Here is a 13,331-nt window from a genome sequence, read left to right as displayed (position 1 = left end):
ACCGACTGAGCCACCCAGGCGAACCCGACAAAGTACAAATTAAAAATAAGGAGAGTCCACACCCAATCTATGAGATTGCCCAAAATGAACAGTGATAAAAGTAGATATTCAACAATAGTAACATACTGTAAGAGAGGGCATGCTTTCTGCCTTCTGGAGGACAATTTGCCAGGGTTTCTTCAATTTTTAACAACACGTATCCCCTGGATCCTGACTTCTATTTCTAGGTTCTGTCCCGGTTGCTAACAACAGTTATCTTTTTTTTTTTTAATGTTTGTTTGTTTATTTATTTAGAGACAGAGAGAGAGACAGAGAGAGACAGAGAGAGAGAGAGAGAGAGGGAGAATGAGCAAGCTAGCAAGACAAGGGACCAGGAGAGAGAATCCCAAGCAGGCTCTGCACTGTCAGCACAAAGCCCAACATGGGGCTCGATCCCACGAACAGTGAGATCCTGACCTGAACCCAAATCAAGAGTTAGTCGCTTAACCAACTGAGCCACCCAGGCGCCCCAACAGTTAACTTCCATGAAGTGCTAGAAGCCAGATGTAGTTGTAAGCACTTTATGTGAGTTATTACCTTCCATGCTTTTAACAGCCTACAATAAAGGTTACTATTGTATAGATGAGGGAAGGAACTCACAGAGGGGCCAAGGGACATTTCTTGAATCAAACAACAACTGGAGAAGGGAAGCCTTTGAGCCCGGGCAGTCTGGCCCCACCGTCTACACTTAAGCACATGCTACTTTTTGAAAGATGTATTCTTATTTGTGCCAAAAACAAACACAGGGTGCTCATTACAGTATCATTTACGCTGCCGAGAAAGTTGAAAAAAAAAAAAAAAGCAGCAACTGTCAGTAGAGAAACTGAATAAATCACACATCATACTATGGAATGTTGCATAGCATTTAAAAGAATGGAGATATACTTGCATGGAAAACCATCGTCGATCTTGAATACGTATCGCGAAGCAAAAAGAAAGCTTATTGGGGGCTAATAGGGACATTACAGTATCATGTTAATTAAAAACATACACGTGTGGGGGCGCCTGGGTGGCTCAGTTGGTTGAGCGTCCAATTCTTGATTTTGGCTCCGGTTGTGATCTCACAGTTCGTGAGTTCGAGCCCTGCACTGGGCTGTACACGGACAGTGTCGCACTTGCTTGGGATTCTCTCTCTCTCTCTCTCTCTCTCTCTCTCTCTCTTTCTCTCTGCTCCTTCCCTGCTTGTGCATGCTCTCTCTCTCAAAATAAATAAACTTTTAAAACACACACGTGTGTACATGTGTGTGTTTTAAAGGCACAGAAACGGGGGAAAAGTGAACGAATCAAATGATACGCAGATGACAAATGTTCTCCTGAGGGAGCGAAGCCCCGTGGGATTTCACTGCAGGAAGGGGATGGGGTTCAAAGGGCATCTTCGGCTCTGTGTACATTTGGGGACCTCGCACGGACATCTTTTGCTTACGTATCATTCTCACGTCTATTCACATATACACATATTCACACACGTGCTCACGTTCACGTATACACAAGAAATTGTGTACTTCTTACGTACGTTCACGTCTTTTCTTATGTGTAATCAAAGTGGAATCGAGGGAGCGTTTTCTTGAGCAGCTGCTAGCCGCCAGGATAACGCTATTCTCGCGGCCTTATTTCATGGAATTATTACTCCTATCACTATTGTGATGATTACTGTCCTTACTGTTGCCATTCTCGTTGTTCATTTAACCACACTAAAGCAAAGGAAGATGCAGGGTCTTCAAATAACTTTGCTGCAAATGCTCGATACCTTCGGGGTATAGGTCTGAGCTCCGCTCCGTTGCGCGAGACGAGAAAGGTGCACTAACAACACAGAAACAAGAGTGGAGAAGCAGGTGCGCGGGCTACAAGGCACCCAGAAGAGCCAGGCTTACCGCAGCGATCCCGGATGACCAGGTTGCGGCCTTCCTTCAGGTGTATGGTGAGGAGGTAGGCAAAAGGACTGGGCAGGTGACTCACGCCATCGCCGGCTTCCCCAAACATCTGCACAGATGGAGAAGGAAGGTAAGTCGGGTGTCTGGGGACCGAGGAAGAGAATTTCAGGAACACCTCTTAACTTGAGAGCAAAAAAAAAAAAAAAAAGGGTGGGGGGCAGGGGGTCGCCACCTTCAAGCCTCATCTGCCACCCCACCCGCCTTGATGACCGGGTTACTAGGTCTTACTAACATATCCTCTGTAATTATCTCCAGTGGGATTGTATCCAAATTCACGATGCGATCGTTGCAATATTTAACTCCCCCCGCCCCCCAAATCGCACAAGGGGTATTATTATACCCTCGGAAGTGTATCGGTATCTGAAATACCCTTCAACTCCGCGATTTCCTGTAGGATTCTTTCTTTCTTTTTTAATTTTTTTTTTCAGTTTCTTTGTTTATTTTGAGAGAGAGCAAGCAGGGGAGGGGCAGAGAAAGGGGCAGAGAGAGAGAGAGAGTCCCAAGCAGGCTCCAGCACTGCCAGCTCGGAGCCCGAGGCGGGGCTCGAACTCATGAACTGTGAGATCATGACCTGGGCTGAAGTCAGGGGTCGGACTCTCAACCCACTGGGCCAGCCCGGTGCCCCTGCAGGATTCTTTCTTCTAGAACTCGCGGAGGAACACGAGGGAGGAAGTGGCAGGCAGAAATGCAGCTGTGGGGCTGGCCCCGACAGACATGTGAACACTTCTGAGGTAAAGTGGCTTCCTCATTTTCTCCCCCTTCCCCCCAAGCCCTTCCACTCCCCTGCACCTCCTCCAAGTGAAGTAAAAACGTTGCAGTTCACGTTCAGGACCGCTCAGCTGCCGGCCTCCGCGGCCCACAGGTGCATAAGGCACCTGCCCCTCCTGTGTCCACAGATGATGCCTTTGCATGCTCTCCCCTCGGCATATTTTTCCTCCATTCCCTGCTCCCCGCCCCCGTGGAGTCTCCTACACTTGACCTTCAGTCTTCCTCCCCTCACCTTAGCTCACTCCCCTCCCCAGGAAGGCATCGACTCCCACAGGCCACCATGTTGAATGCAAGTCTCTTTCCGAATATTCATCAAATGAATCCAACTAAAGTTTCGAACCAGAGTTTTGCACTAGTCCAAATTGTTGTCTTTCCAGAGACAAGAGACAGATAAAGTAATTTATCGTTCACTTTTTTGACATTCAATTAATCGATTCTGTGGCTAGGTCTCCCTTGACGGCCTTCTTTTGAAAACTCCCCCGTCTAGGTTTCAAAGCACTTCAGAATGGCTTTGTCTCCTTTACTCTCCCACTCAACTGGAGAGCTGCTCTGTATTTTTAGAAAAATCCGTCCCCGTCTGACAAATCAATAGACTCGGAATTAATCTCTTCCAGCTACAATTCGCCAGGCCGGTCTTTGCAATGGTTCAGCGTTCTTGAAAAATAAAAGAGGCAAAGAAATACAGACGTTCGGTAAGAAATATCTATAGTATTTGCTCTAGCGTTTGCTTTTAAGGCATTGTCACTCACAGATCGTTCTTCAAACTGCTGGGATGTCAGAGAAGCATTCAGATCACCACTGCCGCATAGCTTCTGTAAAGAAAAGAGAAAGAAACAACCTGCTTCAGGAAAGCAAAATGACATTAACCTACAGGGATATCCCCTTGAAGGCGCCACCTGCGCGCTCAGTTTCGGGTGCGCGGGCTGCTTTTGCACGTGTGTGGCAAGTCCTGGCAACAAAAGTTTGATTCGGTGGAATCCACCTGCCTGCAGCCTCGGCCGTCTTGGTCACGATCGGAGCATCAGTGTGGATAAGGCTGATTGTCCTCCACCACCGGGCTGCTCCATCGTCCCTGGTCCGTCCGGGGCTTGGCGTGCTAGCAGCTTTCTTCCAGTGAACGAAATGCGAGCAGGAGAGTCACCCCACCAGCGCCCTCCCCGGGCCTGCCTGGCCCCCCTGCCCACCGGAGAGAAATGGACGGATCCTGTGCCGGAGACCCGGGCTTGTCACGCAGGAGGAGACGTTTCAAAATGTGATCCGGAAGACCTTCCTCAAGCCGTACCTTCGTGAGACTGTACCGTCACCGACCCAGGGGTAAGAAATGCAAATTCTGAGCAAATGACCTCAGAATGAGAGGTGCCTATGTTTTTGAATTTAAGACGCCCAGGAGGGGCGCCTGGGTGGTTCGGTGGGTTACACTTCTGACTCCTAGTTTTGGTTCTGGTCTTGATCTCTTCGTCGGTGGGATTGAGCCCCGCGTCAGGATCTACACTGTGCAGAACCTGCTTGGGGTTCTCTCTCCCTCTCTCTCTCTACCCCTCCCATTCTCTTTTTCTCTCTCCCTCTCAAAAAAAAAAAAAAAAAAAAAAAACCCAGGAAAGGATCCCAAAGAGCAACGAAATGGGTAACAGTCAACAGTCAGTAGTCAGTGTAGGATACAGTAGACCTGTCCATTACGCAGGTTTTATACGTACAACACAGGTTCCGGAAGAATCTGGGGACTCCTTGAAGGTTTCTGGGGCTGATGTAAGGATGGCTACCTGTATGCAAAGGCAGAGTGGAAGGGAAATGAGCTAATGATCTTCTAGCATTTTTGGATATGTTTCTGTCTGTCGGGCACATTATTCAGGGCTGATTTCCTGTGTGAGAAACATGGGGTCTCTCCCTCCAAACAAGGCTGGGTAACTCTGAAGTCATAGGAAACTGAGGCAGGCAGCAGACCTGCGGAGGCTGCTTCGATGACCTTGAACCACTGAGGGGAGACGCGGGGACCAGGGGCACCATGGTCTTTGGTCTTTCCCGTCCATCGCATCCATCAGAGAGGTCCTGACACAGGGCAGACATCCCGCCTGGATGGTAGGCTGCCTTCCAAGGCAGTGACACGCAAACACACACACACACACACACACACACACACACACACACACACACATTCTTCGTCTCTGTCTCTCTCAGAGAGAGCTTCAGGCGGCAAGAGGCCCCGGGTTCCCCAGCACGAGGGCAGCTCTTCAGCCCCTAAGAGGCACGGTGGGAGGGTGAGGGGCCATGAACAAGCAGGGGTTCTCTGGTCCACCCCCTCTGCATGCAGGGCCATCACAAAATGCTGCAACCAGGCAGCCATCAGTCCTGATCACAAGGTGGCCTGAAGCCTGACAAGTCCTTTCCCAGGAAGGACAGAGGCCCTGGGACTTCTGCACCCATGATTCTCACACCGGCCTCCTTCTCCACCAGTCCCAGGCCTAGCATCCCTAAGACTGCGAGATCGTGACCTGAGCCCAAGTTGGACACCCAACCGACTAAGCCACCCAGGCGCCCCATAACAACCCCCTCTTCCACCCAATTTACGAAACCAAGAGAGCCCAGCCACACTGCCACGTCCAGAGCTCACAAGGCACCACGTGCCGTCTGATGCTCTGTGGCCTGAAGACCCACCAGTGTCTCCGGTTTTAGGAAACGAATCGATGTTCCACTTAACCAATCCTGTGCAAAGGCAATTTCACAAAGCCCCCAGCGCTGGGATCAGGGTTTCCATTTAAAGTACGTGGTCATTCGCCAAAGATCGTGGTGGTCCAGAATCTTCTACCGTCAAATACGAAGGTGGACGGCCAGGCGCTCGAAAACGTCAACCCTCAGAGGACACCCCAAACGCGCTCTCCCAACTTGGCCTCGTTGTATGCATTGGTCCACATCCCCTCCGTGGCTTCCACACTATCAAAACTGACAGCTTTTATCCAAATATATGATACGCCTTCCACTTACAACAACATGGAAATTAAATGTGAAGAATGACATTAATTCAACATTATGGCTGGTTTTACTCACAGAAAAGTCACACAACTTAAACTTACGGTTCCCACGGCCACCGTAACTGTCACACACCGTATAAACACACGAACGAAGGAAACCGATCACCGTAAAGAAGAACCGAAATGCTACATCGGCACCAGAGGACACGTTACAGCTGCTGGGGGACACATAACCTTGAATATTCCCCTACATTCTGCATAGAGCCTAAGATATTACCCACTGAATAGAAGGTACATTACTTCACTTCTTTGTCAACCCAGTAACCACGTCAACGGGCCTTTTCTTTAAAAACAGCACAATTAAGGGGCACCTGGGTGGCTCAGTCGGTTAAGCACGCGACTTCGGCTCAGGTCATGATCTCACGGCTCGCGGGTTCGAGCCCCGCATCGGGTTCTGCACTCGCAGCTCAGCCTGGAGCTGCTCCGGATTCTGTTTCCCTCTCTCTCTCTCTCTCTCTCTCTCTCTCTCTCTCTGCCCCTCCCCTGCTCATGCTCTGTCTGCCTCTCTCTCCAACATAAATACATAAAAACAGCACAATTAAGATTTTCCTCAAAGGAGTCCCTGATACCCCACTATCATTAGAATATATTTTTGATGTTCTCAACAAGCATAATCAAGCCCTCTGTTGTTTTTTTTTATTTTACTTTTGAAAACTTAATGGTAAAATTGCCTTTCTGTATATGTGTACAGGGCTACATTGTTTATATGTTTATTTTGAGAGAGAGAGAGAGAGAGAGAGAGAGAGAGGCCAAGCAGGGGAGGAGCAGAGAGAGAAGGAGAGGGAGAGAGAGAGAGAGAGAGAGAGAGAGAGAGAGAGAGAGAGAGAGAATCCCAAGCAGGCTCCATGTTGTCAGCTCAGAGCCCAGCATGGGGCTCAATCCCACGAACCCTGAGATCCCGACCTGAGCGGAAATCAAGAGTCACTTGCTTCACCAACTGAGCCACCCGGGCACCTCCAATGGTACGGTTTTTAACACACACATAGATTTGAGGGACCACCACAACAATCAAGACAGAACAGATCTGTCACCCCATTAACACTCATCCGTGCTATCCCACTGGGGTTTAAATCATCCCCAGCCCGCGGTAACCACCTGTCTGTCTTCCTCACGTAATTTCATCTTTTCCAGAATACCATACACATGGACTCAGCCAATATGCCAACATCTGACACTCACGTCGTTCACTCGGCCCAATGCCTTTGAAGCCCATCCAAGTCGTCCTCTGCAATCATTCAAACCATTTTGGTGGCCGAATAGTATTCGATCCTACATTTATGCGTGTGGTGTTGGTTGCACAAATGCCAAACGCGTTATTTCCAAGGACACAGGGAAAGATGAATAATTTTGAATATCGTAATGCTAGGGGCGCCTGGGTGGCTCAGTTGGTTAAGTGTCCAGCATCAGCTCAGGTCATGATTTTGCGGTCCGTGGGTTCAAGCCCCGCATCAGGGCTCCGTGCGGACAGCTCGGAGCCTGGAGCCTGCTTCAGATTCTGTGTCTCCCTCTCTCTCTGCCCCTCCCCTGCTCACACACACTCTCTCTCTCTCTTTCAAAAATAAACATTAAAAAAATTTTTAATTGAATATCATAATGCTAAAAAAAGGCTCCTAGGAAAAAAAGGTCTAATTACTTAGAAACATTCCAAAATTATGGCAATAACAACGTGGCATGAAAATTAGGATCCGGTTTAACCGTCTCTCCCATAAGTCTCTCTGCTGCCTTTTGGGTAAGTGGTTTTGTGTTTTGGGTTTGCTTTGGTTTTCAATGACTGAGAGTTTGCATTGGTATTTCCACTCTACCTGAGCGGAAATGGGTGGCAAGGTAATAAACTTTGCCTTCTCTTTAGGGAAGAGTCCTCTAGCTGCAGGAAGGCCAATTTATTAAAAGGTAGCAGGACACGGGGAGATACGAGCATGGATGGGCCAGTCATATAAAACAGAAAAGTCACCAAGGATCCTAAGAGCCAGACACGGATGTGAATAAACAGTTTCCTTGTGTGTATGCTAAACGTGACCTTGTACAAATGCCACCTCCCATGTGGCTCATCCAAAGGCTCTCACCATGAAGTACACACAGGAAGCCAAATTATAAACCATGTAAACAACCGCGGGGGGGTTTAAACTTCAGTAGGAGACATCAACCCACGGCCAGGAAAGCTAAATGAGTAAAAAGCTGGCTCAGGAGAGCGTTTCTACAGTCTCTGGAAAATACTCGGGACAGGTCAGTATGGCAAGCAGTCCCCGTAAGACGTATTGACTTAACCACTCCTCTCACGTCTAGGTTACCGAGAATCCGAACACTCTAGCTGACAGCGGTCACAAACACAAACACCCAACAAGACAGAGGAAGGAGCGAAATGAGCAAAGGGAATGGGATGGCGAGCCAGACCCTGAAGCACAGCCCGGATCCAGTGACAGAATCAAAACGACCCACAGGGCAACTAGAGAACAAAATTACGGTGTCTGGAGCACCTGCGGGGGGCTCAGTCGGTTAAGCGTCCGACTTCGGCTCAGGTCACCATCTCACCGTTCATGAGTTCAAGCCCCGCGCCCGGCTCTGTGCCGACAGCTCGGAGCCTGGAGCCTGCTTCAGGCTCTGTGCCTCCCTCTCTCTCTGCCCCTCTTCTTCTCATGCTCTGTCTCTGTCTCTGTCTCAAAAATGAACAAACATGAAGAAAACTTTTTTTTAAAAAACTAAATGTCAGTTCAGAAAATTCAGGTCTACCAAATGGCTGAGTCTGTGCATATCGCGTTTGGACACAGCTTTGCAGGAAGCTATTGATCATACAATCAAGGTACACGTATTTAGTCCCCCCCCCCCCGCCCAGTCCCAAGAGTGTTTTCTCTGTAAGTGATCACCCTGGAATAATAATATGCAAAATATGAGTCGTGTGTGTGTGTGTGTACCTATATACCCTACTCAGTCACATGTCAGTATTAATCAGTGACCAGCAGGGGCGCCTGGGTGGCTCAGTCGGTTAAGCGTCCGACTTCGGCTCAGGCCATGATCTCGTGGTATGTGAGTTCAAGCCCCGCCTCGGGCTCTGGGCTGATGGCTCAGAGCCTGGAGTCTGTTTCAGATTCTGTGTCTCCCTCTCTCTCTGCCCCTCCCCCGTTCATGCTCTGTCTCTCTCTGTCTCAAAAGTAAATAAACGTTAAAAAAATAAAAAAAAAAAATCAGTGACCAGCAAATTACAATCCACCACCTACTTTTATAGATAAAGTTTAAACTTCGAAACACAGCCCCACCTACTCATTTGCATACTGTCTATGGCTGCTCTCAGGATACAATCCCAAGGCTAAGAAGTTGCAATAGAGGCCAGAGGGGCCACAAAACTAGACACACTGATTATCCGGCCCTTCGTGGAAAAAGTTGGCCAACCCCTGGTATACTCAACCTTTCTTTTCCTGTTCAGTCACAGTTGTCCACTGACCTTTCACACGCTGTTTCCATGCTGTTACCAGTAGATAGCTTATTTCTTATTTTTTAAAAAAATGTTAATGTTAATTTTTTTTTCAACGTTTTGTATTTATTTTGGGGACAGAGAGAGACAGAGCATGAACGGGGGAGGGGCAGAGAGAGAGGGAGACACAGAATCGGAAACAGGCTCCAGGCTCTGAGCCATCAGCCCAGAGCCTGACGCGGGGCTCGAACACACGGACCGCGAGATCGTGACCTGGCTGAAGTCGGACGCTTAACCGACTGCACCACCCAGGCGCCCCACTTGGAGATAGTTTAAAAGAATAATGGTCCCCTTTACGTTTGCTTAGCACTTTATAATATACAAATACACACGGACTCCTATTAACTTATTATAAGGGGCCCACAGGCTGTCAGGAGTACCATCAATTTACAAATGAAGAAGTCCAAGTGAAGAGATAAATGGTCGCTCACTAAAGGAGACCAAAGAGTTAGGCGTTCCCTTGACTGACCTGGGTCCTCTATTCTTTTCACCGTGCCCCGACTTGCCCCAAATCCAAAGTCAGAACACCTCGCCCGGCATGCTGACCGGCAGCTCCCTGCAGGGGCAGACGAGGCCCAGGAGTCAGAAAGACCCGGTTCCTACCCGACTTGTTCTACTTCCTAGCTTCGCGTCCTTGAAAACGCGACCTAAAATTCAAGACGTGGGAACCTGTCCACAAGGGGCAAAAAAGACACTCACTCACCTCGCCGACTGTTGGGAGAAAAATGCATTCATTCAAAGGAGATCTACTGAGCATTACCATGTTTCTGGGGCCGGACAGCGCACGAGGCTGCCTGTATGCAGAGCGAGCCCGACGGATGGTCCAAGGAGATAACGCTCATGTTCCGTACCCAGCAAGGGTCCTGATACATAACCTCTCGGAAGGTGGTACCAGATCGGGGTTGCTTTCCTATTAGGACTGTTATATTGCTATCATGATTCGTATTAAGACAGGGGGTATGTTTAGGAAGACTGGAGGAAGAAAACTCAATGACGGGGGTCAGCAACCTGAGTCCCTCCCTTCATTCCCTCCCTCCACTCCCCTGACACTTGTATCATGACAGTTGGAGAGATGTCTAATGACGCCTCGGGCCCGTGGGACCTCCCTTGGCACACAGGGCTCATCAGCCTAGGCAGGCTTCCTGCATGGCTCTCTCCCCAGGCAAAGCTTCTCCTTCTGCTATTCGCCGCCTATAGAGCAGGTATCGCAACACCACCTGTATATTACAGATCCCAGCCTTGCGAGCAGCACAGTATTGAGCCCCCAGCGCTCCTCTGGATGGATGCCCCTCGTGGGTACCCCGGATAGTTCTTGTGGTGTAGCAGGACCGCCCGACAGGATGGGAAAGTCTGCATGATCCAGCCTCAGAAATAATTCTGACATCTGCTGCCACCCACCCCTCCTGTCCTGACACCTGGCCGGTGTTCTCTCCCCTGCAGAGGCTTTCCCTCCGGACGCGCACACACCTTCCTTCCTCGCCTCCTCTAGGCCGCCGGATAAATGTCGCCATCTCAGAAGAGGTCTTTCCTGGCCACTCCGGGCAGAACTACCACCCCAGCACTGTGCAAGCATCTTCTCTGCTTTGTTTTTCTCCCTTCCACCTACCCCTCTCTGAACCTATCTGTAGCCTGCCACTGTTGAGATCAGGATAGGCTCTCCAGGAGGAAGTGGATTTTTGTCTGCCTTCTTGACCGCTGGGTTCCTGGCGCCCCGAGCAGCATCAGCACATGCGAGGTGCTCAACGCGTGAGAAAGGAGGGAGGGAAGAAGAAACGGGGCACCCAAGCTGTGAAAGACCCTGCAATGTGGCGGACACGCCTGGCTCGCCAACACCATGGGGCTGAGTGATGATTTGGGGGATAAACCAAGAATCGTAAAAGGGCCCGAAAGTGAAGTGTAGAGACACTAATGTACTTGTTCACCAGCTGGAGGCCCGTTCCTCTGCACCGGTTTGTCATTTCGCTTCTTTGTGGTCACTAAACTGAAGCTCTGTGGTTGCCGAGTAGCGGTTCTAGAAACATCCCAATCAGGTACTTCTCTAAACCACTCAGCTCATCTATATAAGCTGGCACCAAAGCTAGTTATTTAAAATACCAACTGCCAAATGAAACATCAGGAAAGGATGTATCCCGGTGGGGGCGGGGGGGGGGGGGTGGGAATTACATGAATGAGGGGGGGGGCAGTAATCCTTCCATTCAGGGTTATTAGTTGCTGGCCATCATAATAAACCCATTCAAGCACTATAATTACCCCTGTATTTAAAAAGGCACAGTGGGGGTTGCCTGGATGGCTCAGTCCATTAAGCATCCCACTTCGGCTCAGGTCATGATCACAGTTCGGTTTGTATGTTTCAGCCCTGGAGCCTGCTTTGGATTCTGTGTCTTCCTCTCTCTCTGCCCCTCCCCTGCTCACTCTCTGTCTCAAAAATAAAAGTAAAATCATTAAAATAAATAAAAAATATAAAAGGGCACAGTGGACACAGAGAAATAACAGCCAATATCTTCCTTTCATTACCAACTTTTTTAGATCACCGACTCGGAGGTGCCCCGGGTTAAAGGATCACATTTCCAAACTCCTTGCTGTGCACACAGTTTTGTGTACGGGCTTTGGATTCAGACAGTTCCCAGATTTGGATCCTAGCTCTAACACTACCTGGATGACCTTAAGTAAGCCATTAAACCTTCTCAGCCCACATTGCATTCTGGAAAGTGTACTGATAAAAATAATTATAATAACACAAATAAATACAAACATAATCATAGCAGTGAGCCCATGCCTGCCACATAGTTTTGGGCCACGAATTCTCTCCATTTTTTTTTAGGCTTAAAACTTTATTTTGAGTGAAACTTAACTACTAGGCTTTCCTCCCTACCTACCTGAGTCTTAGACACAAAACGTGCCCTCCCTGACCACCTGCTCAGAGCGACCCTCTCTACTGACCTCAAATGGTCATCTAGCACTGACCGGGGACTGAGACCACCTCGGATCCTTGGTCATTTTTTCCAATATCTGGACCTACTCGCAACTACATCATCAACACAGAGGACGGGAACCAGAGGCAACTTTCTGTATTTCCTCAGTACCCGATTTTACAAGGCAAGAGAGAGCATCTCGAAAAATAAGTACTGGGGAAGGAAGTGAGAAGGAAATGCAAAGGAAAAAAAAAAGAAAAGAAAAGCTATTCTCCCTCTGGGTCTCCTTAACTGTAGCTTCTCCATATTTAATCTGACATTTGGGAAGTCCATTAGTGCTCACTGTACATCCCCCTCCAACCCCCCCATCCAGGGTCTCCATGTATCACCACCTTCCTCAACCAGCTGAACTTCTTAAGGCTCCACAGCACCTAGCATGGCCTGTGGCTTAAAAGTCAGCTTCAGAGGGATGCCTGGGTGGCTCAGTCAGTTAAGCGTCCGACTTCAGCTCAGGTCATGACCCCACGGTTCACGAGTTTGTGCCCCGCATCGGGCTCTGTACTGATGGCTCAGAGCCTGGAGCCTGCTTCGGATTTTGTGTCTCCCTCTCTCTCTGCCCCTTCCCCACTCATTCTCTCTCTCTCTCTCTCTCTCTCTCTCTCTCTCTCTCTCTCAAATATATAAAAATATTAAAAACATTATTTTTTAAAGTCAGTGTCAGAGAAACATGAGTCAATATATTTCACATAAACAAGGTTTGCAGAAAGCTGGGCAGGAAGAAAAAGAAGGCATCATCTGTTCCTCAGGAGCTTCCAATCTAACACGAGGCCAATTTCTAAATAACCAACTAAATACAAGGTGGGGTCAATACACCTAACAGATTTCCCAAGTTTTTCCAGGCCCTGATATAATTATCACTCCGCACACATTAATGAAGTTGAGGTTTATTACGATTTGACAATCATGAAACGGTGTGCTGTTGCTATCAAAATAACAGGAACATAAGGTGCCCTTTACCACCTCCCATGCCCAAGTTTTGGTGATGGCAGCAAGGAGAATAAAACTGTAAGACCACCTTTCATCCATCAGAGGCCCGACATACAAAGTCATTGAAAGCAGGCAATCTGGTTGCCAGGCAACCATGAAAACCTACCGGCCTGACTGAAAGTGAAAATAGACAGCTAATAAA

At 48.7% G+C, this 13,331-nt stretch overlaps 1 protein-coding gene across 6 annotated transcripts in view; it reads right to left on the bottom strand.

The window, feature by feature from the left end:
- MCTP2 (multiple C2 and transmembrane domain containing 2) overlaps positions 1-13,331 on the bottom strand; it is a 243,480-nt gene that overhangs the window by 171,728 nt on the left and 58,421 nt on the right. For 5 of the 6 annotated variants that reach the window (XM_011282736.4, XM_045058862.1, XM_045058861.1 and 2 more), the window contains exons 3-4: positions 3,488-3,550; positions 1,911-2,019 (exon numbers count right to left, since the gene is read on the bottom strand). In XM_011282736.4, coding sequence (XP_011281038.3) covers positions 1,911-2,019; positions 3,488-3,550 — 172 coding nt within the window. The remainder of the gene's footprint in view (positions 1-1,910; positions 2,020-3,487; positions 3,551-13,331) is intronic. The other variant, XM_045058860.1, reaches the window with a different exon arrangement.

The sequence above is a fragment of the Felis catus genome, chromosome B3, assembly GCF_018350175.1.
Source record: "Felis catus isolate Fca126 chromosome B3, F.catus_Fca126_mat1.0, whole genome shotgun sequence".
In the NCBI taxonomy this organism is placed as follows: Eukaryota; Metazoa; Chordata; class Mammalia; order Carnivora; family Felidae; genus Felis; species Felis catus.
The sequence above is the reverse complement of the archived record's forward strand: the minus strand, read 5'-3'. Positions and strand labels throughout refer to the sequence as shown.